This window comes from Canis lupus, chromosome 27, assembly GCF_003254725.2.
Source record: "Canis lupus dingo isolate Sandy chromosome 27, ASM325472v2, whole genome shotgun sequence".
In the NCBI taxonomy this organism is placed as follows: Eukaryota; Metazoa; Chordata; class Mammalia; order Carnivora; family Canidae; genus Canis; species Canis lupus.
In genome coordinates, this window is record NC_064269.1 from 28,873,531 (window position 1) to 28,901,048 (window position 27,518).

The 27,518-nt window shown below is 34.8% G+C and overlaps 1 protein-coding gene and 1 pseudogene across 6 annotated transcripts in view; one reads left to right on the forward strand and one right to left on the reverse strand.

The window, feature by feature from the left end:
• The window catches only part of PIK3C2G (phosphatidylinositol-4-phosphate 3-kinase catalytic subunit type 2 gamma), a 366,531-nt gene that overhangs the window by 202,086 nt on the left and 136,927 nt on the right, over positions 1-27,518 (reverse strand). For all 6 annotated transcript variants that reach the window (XR_007406483.1, XM_049102678.1, XM_049102677.1 and 3 more), the window contains 3 exons: positions 26,402-26,590; positions 8,868-8,961; positions 5,565-5,659 (listed from right to left, as the gene is read on the reverse strand). Coding sequence is in view for 5 of the 6 variants with exons in the window: in XM_049102678.1 (XP_048958635.1) it covers positions 5,565-5,659; positions 8,868-8,961; positions 26,402-26,590 (378 nt within the window). In the remaining variant the exon portion in view is untranslated. The remainder of the gene's footprint in view (positions 1-5,564; positions 5,660-8,867; positions 8,962-26,401; positions 26,591-27,518) is intronic.
• LOC112665663 (tetraspanin-2-like) lies at positions 19,330-23,956 on the forward strand (annotated as a pseudogene).

Here is a 27,518-nt window from a genome sequence, read left to right on the forward strand (position 1 = left end):
GTATAGTTGAAATCATAAAAATCTATTGCAAGGTCATATTAAGGGAGAATTGATTTTTTTTCAACATCTAAAAATTTTATACTCTATCCACAAAAAAGAGCTGATTGGAGTTGTGGAATTTGCTAGCCAGCTGGGGGTTACCTTGGAACTAAAACCTACTTTACGAGTTAGGGATCAAATTGTATTACATAAAGATTATATCAAGAGCAGTGTGGAGGATGTACGGGCTGAAGGTAGGTAAGAAATGAAGTGAAAACAACAACAACAAAACACAACAAAAATAAAAAAAAAAAAATAGAAAGCTGTTGTAATCATCCAAGTAGGAAATACTGAAGGCTTGAAGTAAGGTGCTAGCCCTGGAAATAGAAAAGGGACAAATTTAAGACATATTTATGAGAAACATTGGTCAGGTCTGAAGGACTGATTGAATGAGGAAGGTTGTTGGGTAAGAATAATGCTTTCCAGATTTTCTGTGTTGGATATCTTGATAGTGGCAGTTAACCAGGATATTGCATATAAAAAAGGAGGTTTAGACATGGTGAGGGCAAGGATTGAAAGAGAAGGAGAGGCGCCCCTGGGTGGCTCAGTTGTGTCTACCTTCAGCTCAGGTCATGATCCTGAAGTCCCAGAATCAAGCTCCAGTTTGGGCTCCCTGCTCAGTGGGGAGTCTGCTTCTCCTTCTCACTCTGCCCCTCCCTACTTATTTTCTCTCTCTCTCTCTGGCTCAATCTCTCTCAAGTAAATAAAATCCTTAAAAAAAAAAAAAAAAAAAAGGAGAGAGAATTAAGGAGAGGGTAGAGATATTTAATTCAGTTTTGGACCTCTTGGGACGAGATACCAGTTGTCCACCATAGCTACATAAATAACTTAATAATGAGCCATCTAGGTAAAACAGTTTAAAAATATACATATAAGTTAAATCTCTTGGACATACTTACAGAATTGTTAGACAAAAGACATTTTTAAAGGGTATCTGCCAAAATGACTCTATTCAAGTAGTTAGGCAATAGTCTTTTTTTGTCTATTGAGATCAATATTAGCCTTTAAAAAGAAAGTCAACTAATATATGTGAGAGTGGGTACTGGTTTTCCTTCCATGTCCTCTTTCTCTGCAACTTGATGGTCAAATTTCTTGAGTCATTTACACTGCTTTACCTCTGTGGCAGACACTGCTGTGGATTTACCAGATCAAACAGCATTTTGCTTCTGTATATAGATATACACCTGCTCCTCTTTCCTATTTTCCCTTGCATGTAGATGGGGTCTTGTTACTGACTTTTGACCTACAGAATGTAGGCAAAAGTGGTATGTGCTCCTTCTAGACCTGGCATCCAAAAATACTTTTGACATGATGCTCTGGTTTTCTCTCTTTTTAAAAATAAGATGGAAGCCTGGCAAGTACCATCAATATGCTGATACATTCCCATTCTGTTACCAGTCCAGATGTTTCTTCTGTTCTTTAGGTTTCTGTATCCAATTGCTTCCTGGGTATTTTCACTTAGAAGGGAACCAAAGATGGATTTTGCTTACATTTTTATTGTTGCCAAGTTCTGGCCGGGACTACAGGAATTTATTTTCTAACTCATTTAACTTCATGAAATGGGTTGACTTGAATTTCATTAGCATATTGCTGGCTTAATTAAATAGTGTTTTGGAGAAAACTGAGTCTTGGTTTTATATAATATAAAGTCTTGGTTTTATATAATAAGTATTAAAAGATAATACAAACCTAGTCTACTAAACAAATTACTTAGGAATTGTTTTCTTATCACTCATGGTTTGATAGTAAAACTAAGAGAACAAATTTAGTGTTTTAGGTACGAATCAGAAGCTACAAAAGAAAAATTCTAAGAAAAACCCACTCTTCTCTTCAAAACTCCTTCAAGTACGCAATTTTTTTGGAACTTCTTACACATGCCTATTAATTAATATTATAATTGACAGAACTTGTGGGTTATGCCAACACCTAATGGCAAAAACTTTGAGTATTAGATATAAAGATCTCAATTTGGGATACTGTTTCCTCGTTAGTTTTGCATTCGCGTTAAGGAAAAGCCACCACATTAGTGTACTTGAATTAGTTTCTTATTATTGATAGAAAAACAAAAATTTTATGAATTCTTCAAGTTGTACTTACTTAAAAGTAGGTGTTGAATTGGAAAGAGACCTGAATTGGGCATGAGCTGTCATGAAAAAAATATTTTAATCTCAATTCTTTAGCTAGCTAAATGACTGTCATTGGATGAATCACTTAACTTGTTGAAATCCCTTTCTGGGTGAAAAAGAAAATGCTATAGCAGTTGATTCCTAAGACTATATGGGTAACTATATGGGTATTTATTAGTATATGGGTATTTATTAGTTTGTTTATTTTGGAAGCCAAATTCAAATATTATTAAAAGACAAAGATAATTACTAAGATTAAGGTCATATTAAGGAAGAATAGATTTCCTTTTTGTTGAAGGGCTAAAGTAAAGTAGTCTGGGCTAAAATAAAGTAGTCTGACTGAGAAACAATGAAAATTAAGCAGTATAATGCTGTTTTTCAAGGCCTTTGCCCAAATATCTAGCATAAACTATGACAGAAGACTGATCTTATTATAGGAACATCAGATTCCTATCTAAGGAAGCGGTGATATAATTGCATGTGGCTGTTGTAATGAAAAATTGCTGGAGAGTGGATTAGAAAGTTTAGTTTCCAAAGGCCAGATCTGGTACAAGTTCCAACATTTGAGGTCAGTATGTATGCACAAAATGTTCATATTTATAACTGTTTAATTTTTTTAACAAAATAAGAGGAATTTGAAGAGGAAATAATTTAAATTAGGGATAAATTTAAGGTGGAGTTTTGTTCCTGGCTTTTGAATCAGTTTGAGGTAAAACTTTGTATGAGATTGTAAGATTCTATTTAATAAAATTGTATTTCATGTATTTTTAATAAAAGTAATAATACAAACAATATAAAATAATATAAAATGCATTGTTTAAAAATACTTTTATGAAAAGAACTATATAAAATCCTTATTACATAAAATAGAAATAAAACAGAAAAAAACCTAGCTGTTCCCCTATGTGCCTTAAACTAGAAAACTAATAGATTTTACAGGTTATTGCATAAAATGTAAAATTCCTTAAAAATATCCATCACTTTTTTCAGGTTGGTTGAATTAGAGAATAGCTACTGATAGCAAATCGCTTATTGTAGGGATTTTATCTTATGTATGCTTTTCTGAGAACAATAACAAGAAAGATGATTATAAGAGATCAATATCAAATGACAGCGAAACATATCTTTCCTTTATAAAAGAGTGAAGCAATAATTTATTACTCGTTATATTGTAAAGGTAAAAGGTGAGTAATAATGTAATGATTCTAGAAGGTAAAGGATTGAGGCTTTAAACCTTCTATTGATTCTGTATTATGCATGCTCTGTTACACTGTGATAACTCCCTGAAGTACAGCTCTTTACTCTTTCTTTAGAGAGTGTTTCAGATCTCAAAGTGGAGAGAGCATTTACCTCCTTTGTGTATTCATTTGTACACCTTCATCTGTGCATAACTATGGCATATTGGGAGTGCATGTTAGGCGTATTTATCTATTTGATGACCAGCCTCGCCCCTCTACCTTGTAGTTATATTTGGGGTGGATCATTGTAAAGTGGACAGGATTTGTTGTCAGTTTTCTCCTTTGCATAGCCAGTGGGCTCTTTCCTGCTGCCTGGATGCTAGCTGTTGTTTAGGTGAGGACTATTCTATTTCTCCTCAATAGTTCAACAGTGTCTAGTATCTCAATGTTTGTCACATAGATATGCAAATGATCATCTAATTCATCATAAGCATTATGTTCTGAATATATATATTTCCACATTAGAAAAAATATTCTGGGAGAAAGCAACACTTAACCTAAAGTTCTGATTCACTGATGACAGAATTTCAGGCATCAGGTGAGGCATATTTAGGAGAAAGTATGCCAGGCTGGGCATCTGGTCCACAGGAAGACCTGTGCCATTGTTGCCTTTACACAGGTTAACTTGGAAGACAAAGGAACTCTGGCTAAGCTGGTGAGACCCATTGGGACCAATTATAATGACAGATATGATGAGATCCACTTCCATTGGGGAAGCAACACCTGGATCTGAAGTCAGTGGCTCACATCACCAAGCTGAAGAAGGCAAAGGCTAAAGAACTGGCCACCAAACTGGGCTGAGGGGACACTGTTGAATTTTCTATACATAAAAATAACAAAAAGTTCTCTTTCAAAAAAGCAACAAAACAAAACAAAACAAAACAAAAAGGATGAGAGGGACATGTGTGACCTCAAATCACATAATGCAAAATTTTCACATTATCTTGCTTTATTTAGAGTAGTCCCTGATTTGAGAAATTGCCCCAAAATTCTACATAAGAAAATTTTAGGATAGAATGTGTAGAAAATGCATGGGCAGATTTTGCATCATCTCAATTTTATGAGTGGCTTACTAAAGCTCATAGGATTAGATCCTTTAATACCAATGCCATCTTGGAAAGGCTGTGCCATAAATACCATTGCCTTACATCATTCAGGACCGGCGTATACTGCTGCAACAACTTGTTCTTTGGGCCTCAATTCTTGATTTACGTTAATCCCTGACTTCTGCTTACATTCTCTCTCCAGTCCAGTTTTGACTTTACCAGTGATATCAATTGCCTAATACCTGATTAGGTCAATCTCCTGAAATTGCTTTAGCCTCCACAGCTCTCCTTTGGCATCAAGCCTGATAGACTGTTTGAGAAGCCCTCTTCTGCCCCCTTCTGTCACAAGTCTGCATGTATACAACTGGGCCCTGGTAACTTCTAGTTTTACTGTGAGAGCAGACCACCAGGTGTATCCACTTAAGTTCCCTCAGCAAGGTAGCAGATTGAAAAACTAAGGAGAAGAAGTCCTCATTCAGAGCTTGATGAAAGAGCCCATTCAGTGAAGGGCCCAGTGCTAGTCATGTGTCTGATGTCTTCTTACACCAACATGGTAGAGGAAAATATTCTGCTCTTTATATTAGGCATTTGAAATGAAAATGAACATCAAAACAAACACTGGTGCCTAACAATTCCTTGTATATCTACCTTGCTATGAAATGCTTGAGTTATTTTCATGGGAAGAAACATTACTCATATTTCTTGAAGCAGAAAAACATACTCAAAAAAGAGACTGACTTTTTTTTTCCTGTTAATTAAAGTTCTTCACTAGCAATTGAAGCTAGTAGATATTGCCATTCATATGTGAGCATATGCACTCTCTCGCTCTCTTTTAAAAAAATAATATAACTATAGGAAAGGTATCATCTGGACATAAAACTTTGATTGGATTTAAGCAGCAGCAACTGTACAAAAGGAAGACTTTGAAGATGAAGACAGTTAAATTATACTCATAAATTAAAATAACCTTAACAAAGACTTGGATTTGGCTGAATTTTAAGTGGAGGTTTATATCAAATACAAGGTAGGAAATCTCCTGCTTCTTCTAAAGCTGCCCCATAGCGAGAAGATGACAATAAAAAAAAGGCATCCCATCCTATTTTAGTTAATCTTACCAGTAAAGACGATGGGCAATCTGGATGCTTTGCAATGAACGGTGCAATAGGAGTTGGACCAGAGGACTTTCAAGGTTCCATTCAAACTTGACAGCCTGAAGTAAGAGATATAATTACTTTACTCTTCTCAGTAACAAAATTCTAGCAGAATACAAAGGGGCTTAAGTAGCTTATGAAAAGACAAAGGAAAACAGCATAAACATTTTAACAAAATGTTAATATTATATCTGATAACCTTATTAGCTGGTATATAATAACAAAGCACACACACATCATTAATTTGGATTTGTGTAGTCTCTTTATTATTTATACTTTAATATCATAGAATAATAAATAAGAGCAGATGGTTGGTGAGTTCAACCATGCCTAGGAGGAGAATCTTGGCACACACAAAAATACATAATATCAGGATTAGTGTCCTAGATATAAAAAAGGACATTATTAAACAGTAGATATTTCTCCTCTTTTGGAAATAAGATTAATGCACGTTCAAAGCCTTAACTGAAATCATCAATTTATATATCAGTATTAACTGGCAGAACTTGAAACTTTACTTAGAGGTTTCAAAGCTGATTATTGCCACCCTAACTCACCACCCCTCTCCAAATCCTTTCCCTCATCTCCACTATGAACAGCTCTTTAAGATTTTCTAGGTACCCAACCTCATGGAAAATACAGACAGCAATGGCAGCCACTAATATCCTTATGGACATAAATCAAACCTCCCCCTGTACTCTGCAGGGGCTTCACTGTCAGCAAGCATACCTGGGCTCCATCATCATCCCAGAAATCTGAATATGTTTAAAAATGAAAACCAGGCTCTCTTCAAAAAAATTTCCATCCCTGTTTAAGAAGCAAAGCTTCTATCTTTAGTTGCTCAATAACCATTTAAGTCACACACACAGGCCCCCTCCCCCCCCAGAGTTTAAGCCAGGTTTTATACCACAGCAGATAGTAGACAAAAGTGGGCACAACACGCATTCACATACACACTGAAGAAATACCTCAATATGAGGACCATACTCAAGGATGGGAAAGTTTATGAATTCCTAAGGTACAAGAGTGCCAAAGATAATTTCAGCAAATTTGCATAAACTCTTGATGTTGTATGAATGTATAAAAACCATAATGTATGTTGTCTTAAACTGCAACCATGGCTTGTTTTCACTTACTTGCTAATACTGGGCTGACTAGGTCATAAGTTGTGTTTATGCCCTAATAGCATATCATATGAGCACATGAGCAAGAGAGATGTCTTAGAATTTACTTCCGTGCTGGTCTTTTTAGCTTTCTTTTTAGATTTACCTATTATTTCTTCTTGAATAACTACTTGTTGCTCTTAAATTGCTTCACTTGTTTCCAAATTCCCTGCATCACTCTGTGCTCTGGTACAATTTCCCCCTAAATCCTACTTCACCATCTGGGAGGCAGGCAATATTTCTGGCTCACATTGCATTATTAGGAACTGTTTTTGGAACCTACCCACAGGGTGTTGACCTGTGGTTGCTGTAACCTCTGGATCTGGATCTTAATTACTTTCTGGCTATGAACAATATGTTCTGTTTTTGTTATGGTCTTAGAGTCCTGTCTTATTTATTTAATATAGCTTGCATAATTCTAACAATATAATACATACCAAAATAACATATTTCAAGAAAATAGCAGTAAGGTAGATTTTTTATGTGTTTCAAAAGTTTTTATGTGTTTAAAGCTTTAAAGTCAGGGGAGACCATGGAAATTTAAGGGCAAATTCTATAATAAATGTTTTGAAAATTCTTCCCAGTTTTATTTATTTTTGAGTCATTTCTTTCCATCTCAAAACATTTATAATCTTCATTTTTAATTAGAGAGTAGTTGTAGCACTTCTTAATTTTACTTCTGTGGATTTGCTATGTTGAATTCTGTATGCACCTTGTCATATGAATTTGGATTTGCAGGTATGTGGCTCTCAGTGATATTCCTGGTGCCAACTGTATTGCTTATTTATTCCAGACTGCTATTTCCAATTGGGTTTAATATGTATAAAGTTTTGTAATAACTTAATTTTTTAATTTGGGTTAGTTAGAGCATGCTGCCAATACTCATGAACCATGAGATGAACAGTGTTCCTACAAGTTTGATTTATTTTTACTTCTACTACACTATTCTGGCAAGTATAGAAAAATCACAATGATAAAAATTGGTAAAAGTACCTATACGGTATAGCTATTTCTGAACCAGCTTTCGCTTTTGGAGTCCTTCAGAGAAGTGCATATTCCATATGCAAAGCAATATGGTATTCCAGTCATTGATAGGGGTTCCCCCCAACTAGTCCTCAGGGCACCTGGATAGCTCAGTTGGCTAAGTGGTTAAGTAGCTGACTTTAGCTCAGATCATGATCTCAGGGTCCTAGGATCAAGCCCCGTGTTGGGTTCCCTGCTCAGCAGGGAGTCTGCTTGTCCCTCTAACTCTTCTCCCTCCACCCTACTTGTGCTCTCTCTCTCAAATAAATAGAATCTTAAAAAAAAAAAGTTCTCAATGTTCAAAAACTGAGGCACTTGACATTTAAAATAGCTTGTAATTACAACCTGATCTTTCAGATAAGAAAACACTGCAGTTAAGAAATAAAACGAAAAACATAAAGACCACTATACTAGAACTACCTATTCAGCCTTCATTACATAATCAATTTAGGAAAAAATATTATTTGTAGTTTGAATATTCAGTCATTTATATGGTCATATGCAAGATGCATAATTGTTTATTTTTCAAATATTTATATTTCAAAATATTCAGACTAAATCAGTTTTTGCTCATATTTCTATATAAATTTATATGATTTTCTAAAATTACTTCAAAATTGTGATAATTAATGTTGTGACTAAAAAGCAGTATTTATTGGCAGAATTCAGGTATTATCTTATAAAAAAACCACTTTATAGATTTATGATCAATGTAAGAATGTTCTAAGGGAAAGGCAAAAAATACATACGAGGAGCTGTCCTAGCAAAATACTATTTTCTCTATAACATTCGATTAACTTTTAATTGTTCTACATAGTTAGATGAAAATATTTTATCACCAGTATCTCTATTTTTCTCCCTAATAAGTGAAGGTTTTATTTTGTTGGCTTTTTTTTCTTTTTTTTAACTGTCTATTTCAGCTTTTATAGACCTTTTTTGTAACTACCAGTTTGGGCTAAAGAATGTCTATGTTACCCATGTTGACACATGAGCTATAGTTTACTGTTGACTTATTGGAAACTCTTTTTAGAGGATTATTAGTTAAAATCCGAGAATCCTTTGGCAACTCTGCTGTTCTTACCTGAACTAGCTGTGGGAGATATTCCAGTAGTTCATCATTCAAGAGGTTGTCTAATTGTCGAACCGCCACTTTACGTATTTCTTGATCTGGAAAACTAATACAAAGTAAATATATCTATCAAGCTATTAATGGAATGGAATAATCCATGAAAAATTTCAGGAGAGGATGAATTGTACCCACAGCACATAAGTTAATATCATAATCTCACAATCAATTAAGATGATTATTAGCATCAAATTAATTATTTTCCCACATTCCGTACTCTCATGTAAACTGCAATAAAAAGCCTTTTCAACTAGATTTTGGAAACTTGAGTTTAAGTCAGAAACTGCCAGCTTCCTTGTCTATAAAGGATTGTATGATATCTAAAATATTTTCTAAAGTGCATGAAAATCTTTGCTTATTATTTAGCCATGCATTTGTTAAGTAAGTTATTACCAGCTGGAGACCTGATGATTTATATGATTAAAAATGGGAGATAATATATTTAAATGAGTTTTGGCAGCTCTAATGAAAAACCAGAAATCTAATAAAAATTATTTAATAAGACTAAACCTTACTAGGATATGAAGGGCTTGAGGGTAACTGTGCCTTATTCATTTCTGGACTGCATGTCTGTTGTAAGATTTAGCACCCATTAGACAATTAATAAATGTTTGTTACTGAACTAAATTTATGAAAGTATTTAGCATTTGAATATCTATCCCCAAAACAATTAATCCTCAGATGGGTTCCTCAGGCTGCCATCATCTTGTTTCATCAGAAGAATTAGATTCAATTATCCCCGAGCTTCTGGGAAGTGCCTAGAGATAACTTTTGGCACCATACTGTTTTGACATGCTTTTGACATACTGCTTTGACATGATTAGATATACCTGGGGCTTTGGTAAGAACAATTAATTTTAAATAAGCAAGTTTTCAGAAAAAAAATTGATATAAGGAACTACTTATAGTAACTGATTGAAAAACAAGGAAGTAAATAAACAAAAGTCAAAAATCCTTTTGCATGGAAACAAAATGAATATTTTCAACCAATCAGGTGACAGCTCTAAAGATTGGCCCCCAATATTATGGAGGTCAGGAAACTTTAAAATCTTTAATGTCCAGTCTCTTCAGCATATCATGTTACTGAAGGGTGAAATGAATACTAATGCAGTTACCGTAATGCAGTTACAGTGTCAAGGAAAACTGGTATTACTTAGTATCTCTCAACTGTCCTTGATAGCAGTTTGAAATGCAATGCTTAAATATAATATTTTACATATTTTTTCTTAAATTAAAGTGAGCATTCTAATTGCAACAAAAATTTCACTTCCACGGTTAGTCACTCGAAACCATATTTCTGACCTGCAAATAGTTTTCCAATAATTTTCTCCCTTTGAATGATCTAGCAGTAAGACCTAGTGAGAACTGTAGTCCAGACACATGTCCTAAAGTACTGCTAAGGTCAGAAGATACCAGCATAGCGTCAAGTGCAGGTGGAGAGCAGACAGGGTGCAATAAAAATGCAAAGCTAGAAGGTCAGCTTGTCTTAGCACACTGAGACTACTTTCTCCTAACTAAATGTGATTGATTCTAATTTACTGCTCTCAATTACTAAACCATTTGTCTGGGGCCTGTAGACATCAAGGTCAATTTGAGGACAGTCTGAAGTCTTAGAAGGAATACTTACTTGGAGCATTTTGCTGCTGAAGTGATGACTTAAGTCAGATACTAGTCATCCATGCTTTCTTTTGTGCTTATTTTATCTTACTGATATGAATGAAAACAGAAGAAGAAAAATAGAAACATCCCAATGAAACGAAACTCTTTGGTGAACACTATATCTCTAATTATGTATTTATTTCCAAATATTGGAACATAAACTCCATTAAAGCAGAATTATTTTTGCCTGTTTTGTTCATGGATGCGTCCCAGATGCCAGCAGATTGGTGAATAGGCTCTACATATATGTTTGCAGAATGTCTCAAATGAAATATTTTCCCACTTAAAACATCTATATTGCTAGACTTTTCTCTTATGGTCTGTGTTATCTTTCTCCAATCATGTAGGTCTAAAATTTTGAGTCATATTTCCCCCCCTCTTTTGCCCTCTTCATTGAACTCCTCCCACCCCCCTTTCCCATCTGGCAAAATTCAATTCATCTTTAAAGTCAAAAGTCAAGGACTGATTTCCCTGGGAAGCTATTCCAGTTACTTGGTAGCCCCCCCCCCCCCCCATAGAGTTTAATCACAGCCTTCTCAGTGGCCTTCTGCAGTACATACTCAGTTGAGAGTAGGCTCATTCATTCTGAATCCCTGATACAAGCACAGCTGAATAATATGTTCCTAGTAGTCTCTTATGTTTATACCTAATCAGTTGCCAAGTTTGGTTGGCTTTTTTATCCTAATGGTACTCTAGCATAATGGCTGTTTTTAGTTTCTTCCGCAACTAGCTAGTCTGGGCCACAATGATCTCATGCTGGTACCAACATTTTTCATAGTAATAATACTTTATAAATTTCCCTGAAGTATTGTAATACTGCATAAACTGCTTTGGCTCACTGGTTATTTTTACCCTGAAAATGTCTTGTGCATTGTCACCTTTGGCAACACTGTAACCCCCCTACTTGGAACAGTTTCTCTTTTCTTCTTAAAGTTCCAGTTCTCCTTCAAAATGTGGCTCAAATCCTCTTAAAGATGACTATCCTAATCTTTACTAATCTCTTCTCTGAACTCCAAGAGCATTGACTGGCTGATTCCATTGGACAGTTAGGATATGCTAGTGTTTATTAGAATTTATCTTTTTTTATATATGTGCCATCATTCCTCAGCTAGTGAATAAATCAATGGAAGATAAGAATTCTTCTATTCCCTTTTTTTTTGTAGTTCTTAGGATTTAGCACCATGCTCTGTAAATAGTGGGTCATTAATAAAAATGCATTGATCGTGATGATAATAATGAGAAAAATCATATTATTGAGCCCATTTTATTTTTTGCTGTCCTCTGAGATAATTTACATTGGTAGCAATAGATTTAACTCAAAAATACCACTTACATAAGTCCTATGTTTTTAAAATTTGTTTCCTCTCAGTCAAAAGGGTGAGAGAAAAACAAATCCGAAGGTAATGAAAAAGAAAGATGTATTTTTTTCAGACTCTTCCAGAAATAGGAGAATAAACACTAGTTACATCTGTACAGACCCAAATAAAAATCATATATTTGTATTAATATGTGAAAATGCTGGGAAGAATACTTTGACATGTTAATGGGAAGGAATGTATCTTTTTATTCACTACTCTAGCATGAAGTTAGGAAGAAATTGGAAGAGAAATTGCTAAGAGACTAACCACATGACATCCTGGGATGTGACTAAGAGCTAACAACAGTAATGCATATCCAAATATAACTTTCATTTGATTATTTTAGGAAGAGTTGGCCACATTAAGAGAGATGTTGGCAGTGCTAGAGAAGCTACTGGGAAATGTGTCCCTTCATACATTATGGCAATATATAGCACCATGTATTTTTTAAAAAAATCTTTAAAACTTGATTATTCTTTGATCTTTTGGGAAGATCTAAGAAGATAATCAGAGATATGCGTGAGGATATATGTAATTAGAAATAACATAAATGTCCAAAATAAAAGTTAAACAAGCTATAACCATATAATAGAATACATGCAGTCTCAAATATTAAAAGAATATTTAATTATGGGAAAATGTTATGAAAAATATATGAAGTATAATACCATTTAAAATTCTGCATAATTCTCCATAAGCTTGATAAAAAGATGAGAAAAATAAAAATCTTAATACCAAATAATCAAGTGGAAATTTCATGGATGATTTTAGTTTTCTCTTTTAAGCTTAATTTTTAAAGTTTTTCAAACTTTCTATTTGAAAGTTTCATTAGTTACTAAAATGTAATGATTTTTAAAAAGGCTCATTTAACTAATTATGAATATATATGAACAAGTGCAAGTTCGTTACCAGCCCTAGCAAAAAGCTCCAAATCATAAGTCTCTTTAAGAATAAACATCATGTGTAAAAGAACAAGTATTATGTTTTTTTGGTTGACTTAAAATATTCTTTTAGCCCAATAGATCCAAACAGGGATTTCTGCCTCTAGAGAATTTATGCTAAATATCTTTTCAGGGCCCAGAACTCAGGTAAAGATCAATGGACAAATATGTCCATAAATCTTGGCATTTCTTCCCTGTGATTTTGTCTGAAACTGTTTAAACATTCTCTTGGGATATAGTTATTGGCATTTCGTGCTTGGTAACGCATTCCTCAATGTGAGGGCTACCCATATTTTCTGACTGTCGTGTGATATTTACAGACTAAAATGTCATATGTGACAGAAGAACTGTAACCTATTTTGAATTTTCCACATTCATGTTATTGTACTTTAATGACCTGATTTGCTTGAAAAGTACATACAATTCCTGCCAATAATAAACCAGGAGCCACTCTAGTGATTCTGTTAACCTTGGGACTATTAATTAGTAGAGGCAGGGACTTTATACCTTGAGTCTGGGGAAGAAACAAAAGTATCATGAAAAGATTCATTAGGCTAATATTAACAGGTCCTTATTTACTTAAATTCTTTTTTTTTAATTTATTTTTTATTGGTGTTCAATTTACTAACATACAGAATAACCCCCAGTGCCCGTCACCCATTCACTCCCACCCCCCGCCCTCCTCCCCTTCTACCACCCCTAGTTCGTTTCCCAGAGTTAGCAGTCTTTACGTTCTGTCTCCCTTTCTGATATTTCCCACACATTTCTTCTCCCTTCCCTTATATTCCCTTTCACTATTATTTATATTCCCCAAATGAATGAGAACATACAATGTTTGTCCTTCTCCGACTGACTTACTTCACTCAGCATAATACCCTCCAGTTCCATCCACGTTGAAGCAAATGGTGGGTATTTGTCATTTCTAATAGCTGAGTAATATTCCATTGTATACATAAACCACATCTTCTTTATCCATTCATCTTTCGTTGGACACCGAGGCTCCTTCCACAGTTTGGCTATCGTGGCCATTGCTGCTATAAACATCGGGGTGCAGGTGTCCCGGCGTTTCACTGCATCTGTATCTTTGGGGTAAATCCCCAACAGTGCAATTGCTGGGTCTTTCTTATAATCATTCAGAAAATAGATCATTTACAACGTAATAAATGGTAATCTATAGGATTTGAGATATTAAAAAGATACAAGGTCAAAAAAATTCTGTGACTTGTTGGAGAGGAGATCATTTAAGGTGAGGAATATTCATTTATTATGAAGTTTTAAAATTAGGTATAACTAAAGTTCATGTGGAATAATCACTTCTTTAAGATTATTCATCATTTTTTTAATTGTCCATTTAAATAACTTTAGGTTATCTAATTTACTTTCCAAGCATGTCTGAATACAGAGCAAAACCAATTTTGGTCAAAAGCAAAGTATCAGACTGGCTTACTATTCAGTTTTATATGAGTTTCATGAGCAGTGATTCTATCTATTCAGGTCTCAGTTCCCTCTAAATTGAGCTAACAATGGAGTCTTTGGCATCTGTAGAAGGACATAATGCCACAGCTAAGATAAATATAACCCTGTACAATAATTGTTAAGAAAATATTTAAAAATTGCACATAGTTCATTGTCCAGTGAGTTCACTCAGATGCAAAGAAAAAACTACTTGAAGACTAGAATTGTAAAATTAATAAAAGGAATCTAAGATATATGGCAAAAAAAAAATCAAAGGTGAAAAAATTAAGTAAAATGAAAGCAATTCCAAGATAAACATTTTCAAAGGAACTTTAGTGAAATATAAACTCTGTATTTTGCCAACAGTGTAAACACAAAGTTTATGGCCAAGCAGAGGATTAAGTTGGAGTGGTAATCCTTACCCGGGAGGAAAGTAAGAGTATCAAGTACTTAGGTAACTCTTAAGGCTTAAGGTGAAGTAGAAACTACCCAGTGTTTAGGTTGCTGTGCAACAGAAGTTCTCCTATTTTTGGTCTCAAGACAATTTTAACACTCTTAAAAACTATGGAAGATTCCAAAGAGTTTTTGTTTATGTGGGTTATACATATCAAGAATTGCCATGTTAGAAACAATTCAGGACATTTAAGAAATATTTATCAATTCATTCATTCATTTAAGATAACATCAACTGCCCCTTTATATGTTAACATAAATAATATATTCCTGTGAGAAATAGCTATGCTTTTAAAAACAAAGAAAATATTAATAGAGAAGAATGATACTGTTTTAGATTTTTGCAAGTGTCTGGAATGTCTGGCTTAATAGAAGACAGCTAGATTTCCCTATCTGTTTCTGTATTAAATCTGTTGCATGTCTGAAAACACTCCACACCCATGAGTGAATACCCGTGACAGATGCAAGTGACATATTAGAGTTATTATGGAAATAATCTTGACCTTGCAACACCCCTGTAAGCATCTTGGGGACTGCAAAATTAGTTTTGGGTTTTGGCATGTGTATTGTTTTGGCATGTGTTATTGTTGTGGGGCCATAAGTTAAGGAATCAGGTTGGTTTTGAAGATAGCAGCACATCAACGTATCTTTTCCCTGAATGACAATTGGCTTTGAAGTCATGTGACCAACACTCAGATTTGGGGATCACTATTCCTCTTCCCTTAATCATTTACAACTCTTCTCAGAGGGCAAAAGGGACATCACCAAAGATCCAGAGAAGCTTCAACAGGGCCAACGGCATCATGAAGTGAAATTTCAACATAATAATACACTTTTCAACTTCTTCCACTTGACTTGTTATTTTGTCATTTCTATTCCTTTCTATTTTCTCCCCACATCATTGTTTTTCTCTTTTGTTCTTCTTTTTCTAGTTTGAAATATGATACAGGGTCAATATCTTACTAAAAAAAAAAAAACTTTTGAAGGGATGGGTAAAAGCCAAATGGCAATGTAACAAATGTCGACCTTTAAAAAAAGCAACTTTGGGTAAAATGGAAAGCAAAGAAATCCGAGATCAAATTTAAGTGTAACAGAAATGTCAGACTTCGGAATACACAGTGAGAATTCATGCAGAATGCCATGAGGCTATTCATAGTTAAAAGCCCCAATGTCAGGTTTAGAACTAGAAAACTATCAGAAATGCAGAACAGTTTCTCCAGCAGGTTTTGAGTCTGATGACACATCAGCATCAGCTTGGAATAAAAATGTCAATATGAATATATTTGCTATTTTTCTAGTACTAAAAATGATCAGATATGACATAAGAAATTTTTTTCTAGGGAAAGTGAGGAATAAAGATTCTTTAAGATGATTGTAAACCTCTACCCACTGAATAATTCATGTTACTTCAAGGATTTTCACATGATTACAGAATATTAGAACTCAACTTGGAGACCTGGATCAATCTCCTGATTATACAGATGAAAAAACTAAAAGAGAGTTTGAGCTGTTTGTCCAAGGCCATTTGTTGGTGGCACTGAAACTAGAATCCAAATATCTAGAATACAGACCAACAGGCTTTCTTTCTCCTCTTTTTTTTTTTTTTTAAAAGATTTTATTTATTTATTTGAGAGAGAGAGCGTGAAAGAGAGAGCACATGAACAGAGAAGAGGGGTAAAGGGAGAAGCAGACTCCCAGCTAGGCAGGGAGTCCAATTCAGGACACAATCCTAGAATCATGACCTGAGCCGAAGACAGACACTTAACCTACTGAACCACCCAAGCACCTAGCCAGCAGGCTTTCTATAGTGCTTCTAGGAGGGCCTTTTTATATTTTGACTAGATATCATCAATATAGACTTATATGAAATCCACAAGATGAGCTTGAACTTATTTACTTTACTGTATTATTACTTATTATTTATCCATAGAGACATAATAGTAATGTAATTTGTCTAACTGGACTGGGATATTGGCCCAGTAGAAATAAAAATGATCCAAAGAGACATTAGGAACTGTGCAGAGATACTTTCTGATGGATAGCTCATGGATTTGCATATAGGAATTGAGAATTAACTGTATATTCATGGTATTAATTAGACGTATTTATAAAGAGTAGCTATTGATTTTGTTCTATATGATTATATTTTTGATTTAACGTATAGACAAGTTTAGAAAGGCGTTCCATAAAGCTAGTGGTGTACTAGAGGCACCACACGGGAATTTTGTGTTTTTTTAAAAAAGATTTCATTTATTTGAGAGAAACAGAGAGAGCGTGGGCGCATGAGCGGTGGGGAGGGGCAGAGGGAGAGGAAAAAGCTGACTCCCTGTTGAGCAGAATCATGATATGACATGACGCTTGATCTCAGGACTGCAGGATCATGGCCTAAGCTGAAGGCAGACCCTTAACCAACTGAGCTACCCAGGCATCCCAGAAATTTTGTGTTTGGATGGATTCAACATTACATGCAAAAGCAGCATGATGTTACAAAAAAGAATAAGGGATTTTGAGTTTAAATATGAAAGATCTTTTTTTCCTATCTTACACTTTCTTTCTAAGGGATTTTGAGTTTAAATATGAAAGATCTTTTTTTTCTCACACTTTCTAAACAAATTTATCTATACCCTTGACTTAATTCTTATCTTTCTATGGATGATTTCCAAATTGGGATTTCTAGCTTTGATTTCTTGATTGAACCACCACAGCTATCTCAAGCACACATCAAAGCCAATCTACCCCAAACTGAATGGCAGGGTTCTTCTTCTAAAATCTATTTGTCACTCAGAGTGGCCTGTCTTAATGAATATTTCCATTTTCTTCCTTCTTGCATTATACAAAAACCTAGAAGTAATCCTTGACATCCTCTTTTTTCACTGCCCTTCCTCATTCAATCCTGTCACTTTTGCTCTTAAGGGTTCTGATTCTGTTCATTTTATTACATCACCACTACCATACTTCTAAGGCTCATTTCCTATCCTCTAACACTTGCACTATTTCTATAGCTTCCTAACTGTCCCCTCATTTACTTTTGCTTCTCTCTTCAAATTTGTGCTTCACTCAGAAGCCAGAGTGATCTTTAAAAGATTCAAAGTTGTTCAAAATATTCCTTTACTTAGAAACATTTGTGCTTTTCTATTGCTACTAGAATAAAGATCAAGTCGCTTAATATGGTTCTGTTTAGGAGCCCTTAGAAAACCAGTTCTAGCTCCATCTTTTCTCTTTTTTTTTTTTTTTAAGATGTTATTTATTTATTTATTCATGACAGACACAGAGAGAAAGCAGAGACATAGGCAGAGGGAAAAACAGGCTCCTCTCAGGGAGCCAGATGTGGAACTCGATCCTGGAACTCTGGGATCATGCCCTGAACCAAAGGCAGATGCTCAACCACTGAGCCACCCAGGCGTCCCAAGTTCCATCTTCTAAACATATCTGTTAATCTTACATCATACATTCCTTCCCTAGACTCCAGGCACACTGGCTCTCTTCTAGTTTCCTAAATGATGTTACTGTTCCAGGGCCCTTGCACAGATTCCCTCTTCCCAGAACACTCTTCTCTTACTCTACCATTTTCACCAATTCATTCCCACTCTTCCTTTGGATTGAGCTCAAACATAACTTCCTCAAGGAAAACTTTTTCCAACTTGAAGAACAGGTTTGGTTCCTTTGTTATACATTTTCATAGAACCATGTACCTTTCATTCAGAGCTGTTAGAACACCTGCCATTTTATATTTATAATATGATATGACCTATTTCTCCCCACCTCCAGTAGACAGCAGTCCACAAAGACAGGATTATATTTCTTTTTTGTGCATGATGCTAGCTTTAGGGCCAAATGAGGTGCTTTATATGAGTAAGAAATGAGTAAAAATCCATTGAGTAAATGAATAGACAAATTGGGCTTCAATATCTTCATCTGTAAAATGGAGGAAATTGTAAATGTTGGTAATAAGGGACGCCTGAGTGGCTCAGTGGTTGAGGTCTGCCTTTGGCTCAGGGCATGATCCCAGAGTCCTGGGATCAAGTCCTGCATCGGGCTCCCCACGGGAAGGAAACTGCTTCTCTCTTTGCCTCTCTCTCTGTGTCTTTCATGAATAAATAAATAACATCTCTAAAAAAATAAAAATAAAAAATAAATGTTGGTAATAATATTAAAGAGGTTGTTTTGTAGAATAAATCATGTATTATGAAAGTGCTTTAAAAGCTATGCCATTATTCAATTGTGAAATATTTATTAGCATCTAAATATTATTAAGATACTAATTCTATCATATAAATTTTAACAAGTGAATTTAACTTATTTAAGCTTAGTTGAAATGAAATTATTCCCAGAAATTTACCAATTTTTATAGTTTGACATAGAAAGAATCTGAAAACTCTAAATTCTTCATATAATTATGGAGCAGATAATAGTGATAAGGACGATTGGTAGAATTTTACTGAGCACTCTCATAAGTACCTTATCCTATAAGGTATACAATGTTATTACCCCTGCTTTATAGATAAGGAAATTTGCCTAAGGTCATTCAAGTAATAAGTGGCAGAGCCAGATATGTCTGATTTCAAAACTTATGCTGTCTACTGTGAAATTTGGAAGCAACTCCAAAAACTCTCTAAAGGTACACAAAAGATAAGATATATACTTTTGGGTTTATGCTATTCCACATTTCTCATTCTCAGTATAACAGAAGAATATTGACTCTTTCTTTATAGACAATATTAAAACTTCCACAGTTTTCTCTTGCATAGTCATACTTATCTATAATTGTATTCCTACTCTTCCTTGTCTTGCACCTGGGATGAAGAAGTTACTCTCTTCCTTTCCTTGGATAAAGTTCCCATATGTGCTTTTGTTCTAGGCTATTGGCCATTGATACTGTCTGACTATACCACTTCACCATCTCTCTACTTTCTGATCTTCTCCTCATGCATCCTTTATGTCAATTTGTAAACATGCTTAAAGCATTTTTAAAAATATTTTTATTTATTCATGACGGACACAGAGAGAGGGAAGCAGAGACACAGGCAGAGGGAGAAGCAGGCTCCATGCAGGGAGCCCGACATAGAACTGGATCCCGGGTCTCCAGGATCACACCCTGGGCTGAAGGCGGTGCTAAACCGCTGAGCCATCCGGGCTGCCCTGAAGCATTTTTATTTGAACAAGCATACAAACCCCAAACCTCAAAGCCTTTTCCATAAATCCTATTTCAAGAGTCCTAATTTATTTAATTTATTTTTATTTCCTCTTTAGGATCTTGAAGTATGGCATCCAAATTTACTGCAGTATCATAATTTTCTCACAAATATCATCAGTGACTGCTCTATTCTCAAACCATTTATTTGTCTTTAGACTTAATTCTATTTAATATCTCTCCAAAACCTTTGACAACCTTTTAAAAATATATATATATTTATATATTTATATATTTATTTTAGAGAGAGAAAGAGAGCATGCATGAGAGTGTGCAGAAGCAGAGAGAGAGAGAGAGAGAGAGAGAGAGAGAGAGAGTTTCAAGCACACACTCCACTGAGCATGGAGCCCAATGTAGAGCACCATCTCAGGACACTAAGATCATGAGCTGAGCTGAAACCAAGAGTCTGATGCCTAACGGACTGAGCTATCCAGGCACCTCTTTTGAAAACCTTTTTTATGAATTCTAAATTACCACTCCTTTCTAGATCTTCTCTGACCTCTTGGTCACTCTTCCTATTGCCATTCCTGGCTTTGCTTGCTCTATACTCATCTTAAAATGTTGTCCTCCAGGATTCCATCTTTTGTCTCTTTCTATACTTCCTCTACATATATCCACATAGTCCCTCTATTTCTATGGCTTCAATTACTGCTTTCAAGCCAATAATTCACATATTATTTTTCAAGATTTGTTTTCTCTACTAGGCTTCAAGTCTGAACATATAAATGCATACTGGTCATCTCCTTCTAGGTACTCCCACAGGTTTTTAATTATACAACATGTCCAAAACAGAACCTGTATCTTACACCATCCAAGTTTTCTTTCTTCTATAACGCTTGTCTTGATTAATGATACAGTTTTCCATCATTTACCCAAAACAGAAAGCTCCAAGTGATCCTTATCTCCTCTTTTTCCACTTTCCTTTGAAATATGTCTCAGATCTGCTCTGTGGATCTCTACTATTTTCAGGCCCAGACCATTTTTCAAATGGACTATTTCAATACCTGACATCTATTTAATATCCTTGCTTTCATTTTCTTTTTTTAGTCCATCCTTCACATTGATGCCAGAATTATTCTTATATAACATAAATCTGATTGTATGACTCTCATTCTTAACAAAATTCCATGGGCTGCAGAAATGAGTCCATAGTAACTACCTGGCTCATGAGGCCTAAAACATCCTATCCTTTTCTGTCTTGTCTCATAGTACAATTCCCTTCTAATATATTAAATTACTCACTATTCTCTGAACCTCTATAACTATGCACATGCTAGTCTTCCTGAAATGCCATTTCCTCTGTTTTCCACATAGGAAATGACTATGAATATTTCAATTCAGAATTCAATTCCCTTGTGAAGATTTCCTTACTTTCTCAGAAAGAATCTGTCCCTCTCTCCTGTGGGCACATATAGCACTTAATACTTTGGTTACAGTATGGAATATCCTATGGGGTGATCTTTAGTATTAGTCTTTTTCTCTAAATTGTTTCTTTAGAGATATTCACTGTGACTTATTATTCAGTCTCTTTGATTCATTGCATGTCAATTTCCACATACACATACTTGTGCCCAATATATAAATGGGAAAGATACACCATTAACCATCACTTAATTATTTAGTCTAATGTGGAAATTATAAATGTCTCCCTTTTCCATGTTCCATACTACCTATTTACAATGCTAGTCAAGAATATCTTTAGTATAAATTAATCACAACAATAAAAGATATAGTGGTTTTGTGCAAACATGTTTTTGAAACATGTTTCAAATATGTTTTGAAACATGTTTGAAACTGATCTTGGAAGCTAAGGCACTGTCTGTTAAGTCTTGCTCTTCTTCCTGCAAAATAATAATTTTACATCATGTGGGATGGCAAGTTCTAGTACCTTGTCGAATTTTTATTTAAGCTCCTGATGTAATGCTCTGATGCCAACTCAGAGTTGCTATTTTTAAATGAATACTTTCCTTGAACTGTCTTTTAATTCCTTGGGTAATTTCTGCTTGCTATTAGCAGTTGAATAGTTATGCCCATGCATCAGACTTCAAGAAAATAGCAACACCATCTGTCAAGAACCACAGACCTTAGCCCTTGGTCTCTGGTATTCTGACAGCACTGCCTTCTCTAATGGAAATATCAGTACCTGGTGAGCACACGGCTGGCACTCAGTAGTGGAAATATTAACACCCCATGCCCCACACTAGGTAAATTAAATCTCAACATGTCTCTTGCTAAAAATAAACCAAAAGGAGGGGGTGAATCTTTGGACAGGGTTAAATAAATAGTAATATTAGAAATTCTCTGAGCTAGAAATGGAGCACACCGGTTCTCAAGAGGTTAAAACATTGGAAAAATAGACTATTCAAAGGAGAAAAAAATACAGATCTCTGAAGACCTCACTCTGACAACTCAGTTAACAAGCACAAACTGTTTGTTCTCAGAAAAGTCAGCTTTTGAATTTAGAGAAGTTGAAAGGTTCATTTTTGGAAACAGCTTGTCCTCAAGTTTTTTAGTAGTTCAGTTAAAGAGAGTGGGAGTCATAGAAGGAGTGCAATGGAAATATTTTAACCTTTCCTGTGACCTTCTTTGATGCATGATAAGGAACTGTCCAATGCTCAAATAAATCAAATTTCTACTAAGTTTCCTGAATGATACTTAATAAACAATACTCTACTTTAAAACCAGTCCCTATAATTTCTAAAAATCTTTTCAGGAAAAAAAAATTACACAGTGAATGAAGTAGAAACATCCAAGCATAAGATAATTAAGTACTACTATATACTATAATAAAACCATTTAAGATAGTTTTATTTACATATTTAATATGTATATAGCTTAGAATATTTCTGTAGAAAGGTTGTAAGCATCTTAGTTAAGATTTCAAGCTCTAAATCTCTGGATTTAACTTGAGCTCCTCAATTTACTAGTGTTCCATTGGGTAACTTAATGTCTGTAAGCCTCAAATTCCTCACAGGTACAATTGGGATAATAATAGTATTTGCCTCATAGGATTATTGTGATTATTAAAATTAGATAATACTATGGGGCACTAAGGAACAATTTGATCTTTATATTTAAAATATTGAGTCAAATAGATTTTCAGCATCTATTTAGGTAGAGGAGGCTCACTATAAACAGAATTAAGCTTATTTATCAGGTATCAGAGAATACTGAAGTCCATCTAGCAAATCCTTTCATTTTCCAAGTAAGAAAATTCAGCAATATTATAGGCTTCATTCTTATAAAGATCTTTGTAAGAGGTTGCCACGACTCTGAGCACAAGCACAGGGGGTTGGGACTCAGAATCCCACTAGAGCAGTGAGCAGCGTGGGACACTTCCACAGGCAATGGTCGATCAAGTACCTATTGTTTGGCTTCAACCAGCTCTTTTGGCTGACCGGGTCAGCTGTCATTGCTTTTGGACAATGGTTTTGGTTTGGAGGCACCATGACGGATTTATTGTCAGAGGATGAGTCACCAGAGTATTTCTACTGGAGCTCTATGTTCTGTTTGGAGCAGGAACCCTGATAATACATGTGGGCTTCTTTGGGTGTTAAGAAGCCATGAGGCAGCTGCAGTGTGTGTTTGGCTCTTTCACCTGCCTACTGGTGATATTTGCTGCTGAAGTAACCACTGGAGTATTTGTTTTTATAGGCAAGGGTGTTGCCATATGACATACTCAGACCATGTATGAAGAGTCTTATAACTATTACCTTCCAGATAGGGAAAAAATGAAATAGGACTCTCAGTACTTTCCACTCAACATTTTAGTGCTGTGAAACAAAAGCTCTGAACAGGTCCAACCCACATGCCCAAAGATGCTTCTAGGACACAGATATTGTATTGATGAAATTGAGACCATAATTAGCATTCAGCTTCAGGTCATCAGAATGTGTTGGTATTGGAATTATGGGTCTCACGATCTTTGGCATGATGTTCAACATGGTACTTGGCTGTGCAATGCTAAACTCATGAGATGTGATGTGAAGCCACCTCTACATGAAAATTACAAGTTACAGCTTTTACACAGCTGTCGTAAGAGAGGTCTCCTAGCTCATTTCTAGTATTGATGGATACTTAGGATCTTAAATAATTTGTTGCTAATTGTACATTGCACATGGATGCAGGTTTGGTTCATTACTGATTTACTCCCTGAATGAATGCCTAGTACCTATGTTAACTGAAAGTATATTCATGTGTGATCTGCATGTTTCCGGTATATGTATTTTACATAGTAAAATCTGTTTGCTGGGAATTCGATTTCTTGTTATGTCAGAACAACCACCTATTTACATCTAAGGGGAAAAAAAAGATCAAAAAGCATTTATAAAGTTTAAAAACTTGAGTATTCAAAACAAAGATTTTTCTAAGATATGTTCCATAAATTCTATAAAAAGGTATTAGTTGACACATTTAAATGTCTTTAAAAAAGATCAAGGTATATCTCAGTAAAACAATAATAGTCCTCCACCTCCCCCAATTAAGCCAGTTTATGCTTTAGGAACTAGGAAGCTGTTATACTGGTGAGAAATTAGGTGAGATTAGGTGAGATTAGGTGAGAAATTAGGCTCACCTAAATTAGGCTCAGAAATTAAATTTCTGGTGAGAAAATTAGGCTTTAGAAATCTAGAGATTCAGACTTCTATTTTTACCTTTACAACTAATATTCTTTTTTTTTTTTTTAGAGATTTTATTTATTTATTCATGAGAGACACACACACACAGAGAAAGAGAGAAGCAGAAACACAGGCAGAGGGAGAAGCAGGTTCCATGCAGGGAGCCTGACGCGGAACTCGATCCTGGGACTCCAGGATCATGCCCTGGGCTGGAGGCAGGCACTAAACTGCTGAGCCACCCAGGGATCCACTACAACTAATCTTTTAAAATTTTAATAGCTTTATTGAGATGTAATTCAAATACCATACAATTCAAGTGTATAATTCAATGGTTTTTTCATGTTCCCAGAATTGTGTAACTATAACCATAAAAAGAAAGTTAATATTCACTAGCAGTCAACGCCCTTTTCTCCCAACCTATTCTAGACCTAGGAAATCACTAATCTACTTTCTATATCTATAGATTTGCCTATTCTGGACATTTCTTATAAGTGGAATCATAAAATATGTGTTCTTTTGTGACTGGCTTCTTTCATTTAGCATGTTTTCCCGGTTTACTCATGTTGTAACATGTATTATTATTTATTCCTGTTTATTATTGAATGATAGCACACTGTATGGATAGATCACATTTATCTATTCTTTAGTTGATGGATACTTGGGTTTTTTCTCCTTTTTTGCTGTTGTGAATACTGCTGCTCTGAATATTCATGTATGAGTTTTTGATTGAACATATATTTTATCTGGGTATATCTTTAAGAGTAGAATTGTTGGGTCATACAGTAACTCAATGTTTAATATTTAACTGAACTGAACTGAAAATTATTTTCCAAAGTGGTTGCACCATTTTACATTCCCACCAGCAATGCATGAGTCTTGCAATTTCTCCATATCCTTGCCAACACTTATTATTATTTGACTTTTTGATTATAACTATCTTAATGAGTGTGAAATGGTATCTCATTGTGGTAGAAAAAGGGAACCCCTTCACCTCCTTTTTCATCCCAGAAGTTTTGGAAAGTACCTAATTTCAACATAAACGTAAGTAAATCAGTTTGAAAAGTGCTTTGTGTCACTCTCTCTCCCACATTTCTTCTTCTGTCCGGACCTTGAAAAAGAATCCAGAATAGAACTGGGCTCCACAATTCTTCTCTGATTCTAGAGATTGCAGACTTTATTCATGGCATCAGTGAACTGATGCTATCAAGACAGTTTTAAAATAACTCTTCTTGGCTCTATTAATATAAAATAGAAGCCAAGGAAGAGCTGTTTTCCCAAACCAGAGCCAGCTTCCATATTTATTCCCACATGTTTCTCTGTAACTAAAAGAAGACATCATTACTCCATCCCCAACTGCATCCCTGTATGTTTTATTCTGAGAGAAGACCTAGAGAATATACAAGGGATAGGTTTTTCCCTCTTATTCTTATCATTATCATTGACATGTTATACACCTACTATAAGTGGGGCGTTTTGTATAAAAGATACAGTCTCAATTATTAAAGACTTTTTTAGAGAGGGGTAAGGAGTATTTTCTTCTTCTCTGTTTATTTTGTTATTTTTGTAAGAGTAACTAAATTCTTCATTTAAGAAACTATGACCATTAATTATACTTCCAGTTTAATACAGAAGATGCAATTATAGCTTAGATCTGTTTAAAATTTATATTCATAGTTTACATTTATATAAATTTATTATCTATAGCTATTGAAATTGGGAACAACCAGAATAATTATTGAATTAATTATATAGTCCTATTTTTTTCCTCTTCAAATTTCTCTCATTAGTAATATCATGCTTGTTATGCAATTCTTACCTAGAAGTCAGAAGTCCAAGTGCCTCCAAAGGGCAAGAAAATTGCCATCTTCTCAAAATGGTATGTATTTCTGAAACAGTTCTTACATCCCATCCAGGAGCACTACCCAGGACCAAAGGAAGGGAGCAGTTTTCATTATTGCAGTAGAAGCGATAAAACCATAAGTATCTTTTCTTTTCCTCAGAGAGTCTGCAAAACCAGAGTGGAAACTGTAATTTATTGGAGTTTGGTACACTAACAAATGTTATAGTACAAAATCTGACTCAGTTCTTTGAATTTCATTTTAGTTCACTTTGGAAAACAAGTCTTTTATTTTCTTGAAACAATTTGATAGGTTATTTTATTGTCTTTTTCCTATTAACTTCATTCTTTTATAGAAAAATAAAGTTCAGTTCAGATAATTCACATTTATTTTATCTTCCTCTCATTCTTGCCACTTTTTTTTAAAGGCTATTTTGGTTAACAGAATCTCTGTCTCCTTTAGGGCAGGGCAAGTTTTATTTGAATCCCACAACATGTACTAGTTAGGACAGAGATAATCGAAAATTTACTCTTACTTTCTTTATAAATTAATTTAGACTCAAGTGGGCTTGTGAAGAAATGACATATTTTAAAGGTAATATTCCTTTATCTCATAGGGAGTTTCATCAGAGTTCAGAAAACTCTACACTAAACTTCAAAAGATCTCATTTATCCTTGGATTTGGGCTTTAAATTCTCATATTTAGCTGAAAGTTTAGAGTTAAAATGCCAGTGAACAGGATTTCTGTAAATGCCCAAGTGTTTCCCCCTGGAGAATGGTTCCAAACAGAAGATTGAAATCTAGGACTAGGGCCATTGACTTGCTGACAGTTTATCATGTTTTGCTCACACTCCAGCAGAAGCATTCAGAACCACAGTTCAACTGGAGGACAGCATTTCTCACATGACAATGACAGCTTTTGAACACGGTCTCCTCCAAACTGACAGTGTTGCTTAGCTGAAATTAGCTAAAACTTGAGAAAGATAATGAGAAATATTAAAATATTTTAAAGGTTAATATTTCTTTACATTTTCCAAAGCCATCTTTATCTACAAAATGGAAGGGTTGGATTATAGAGACTTTTAAAAGTATGTTT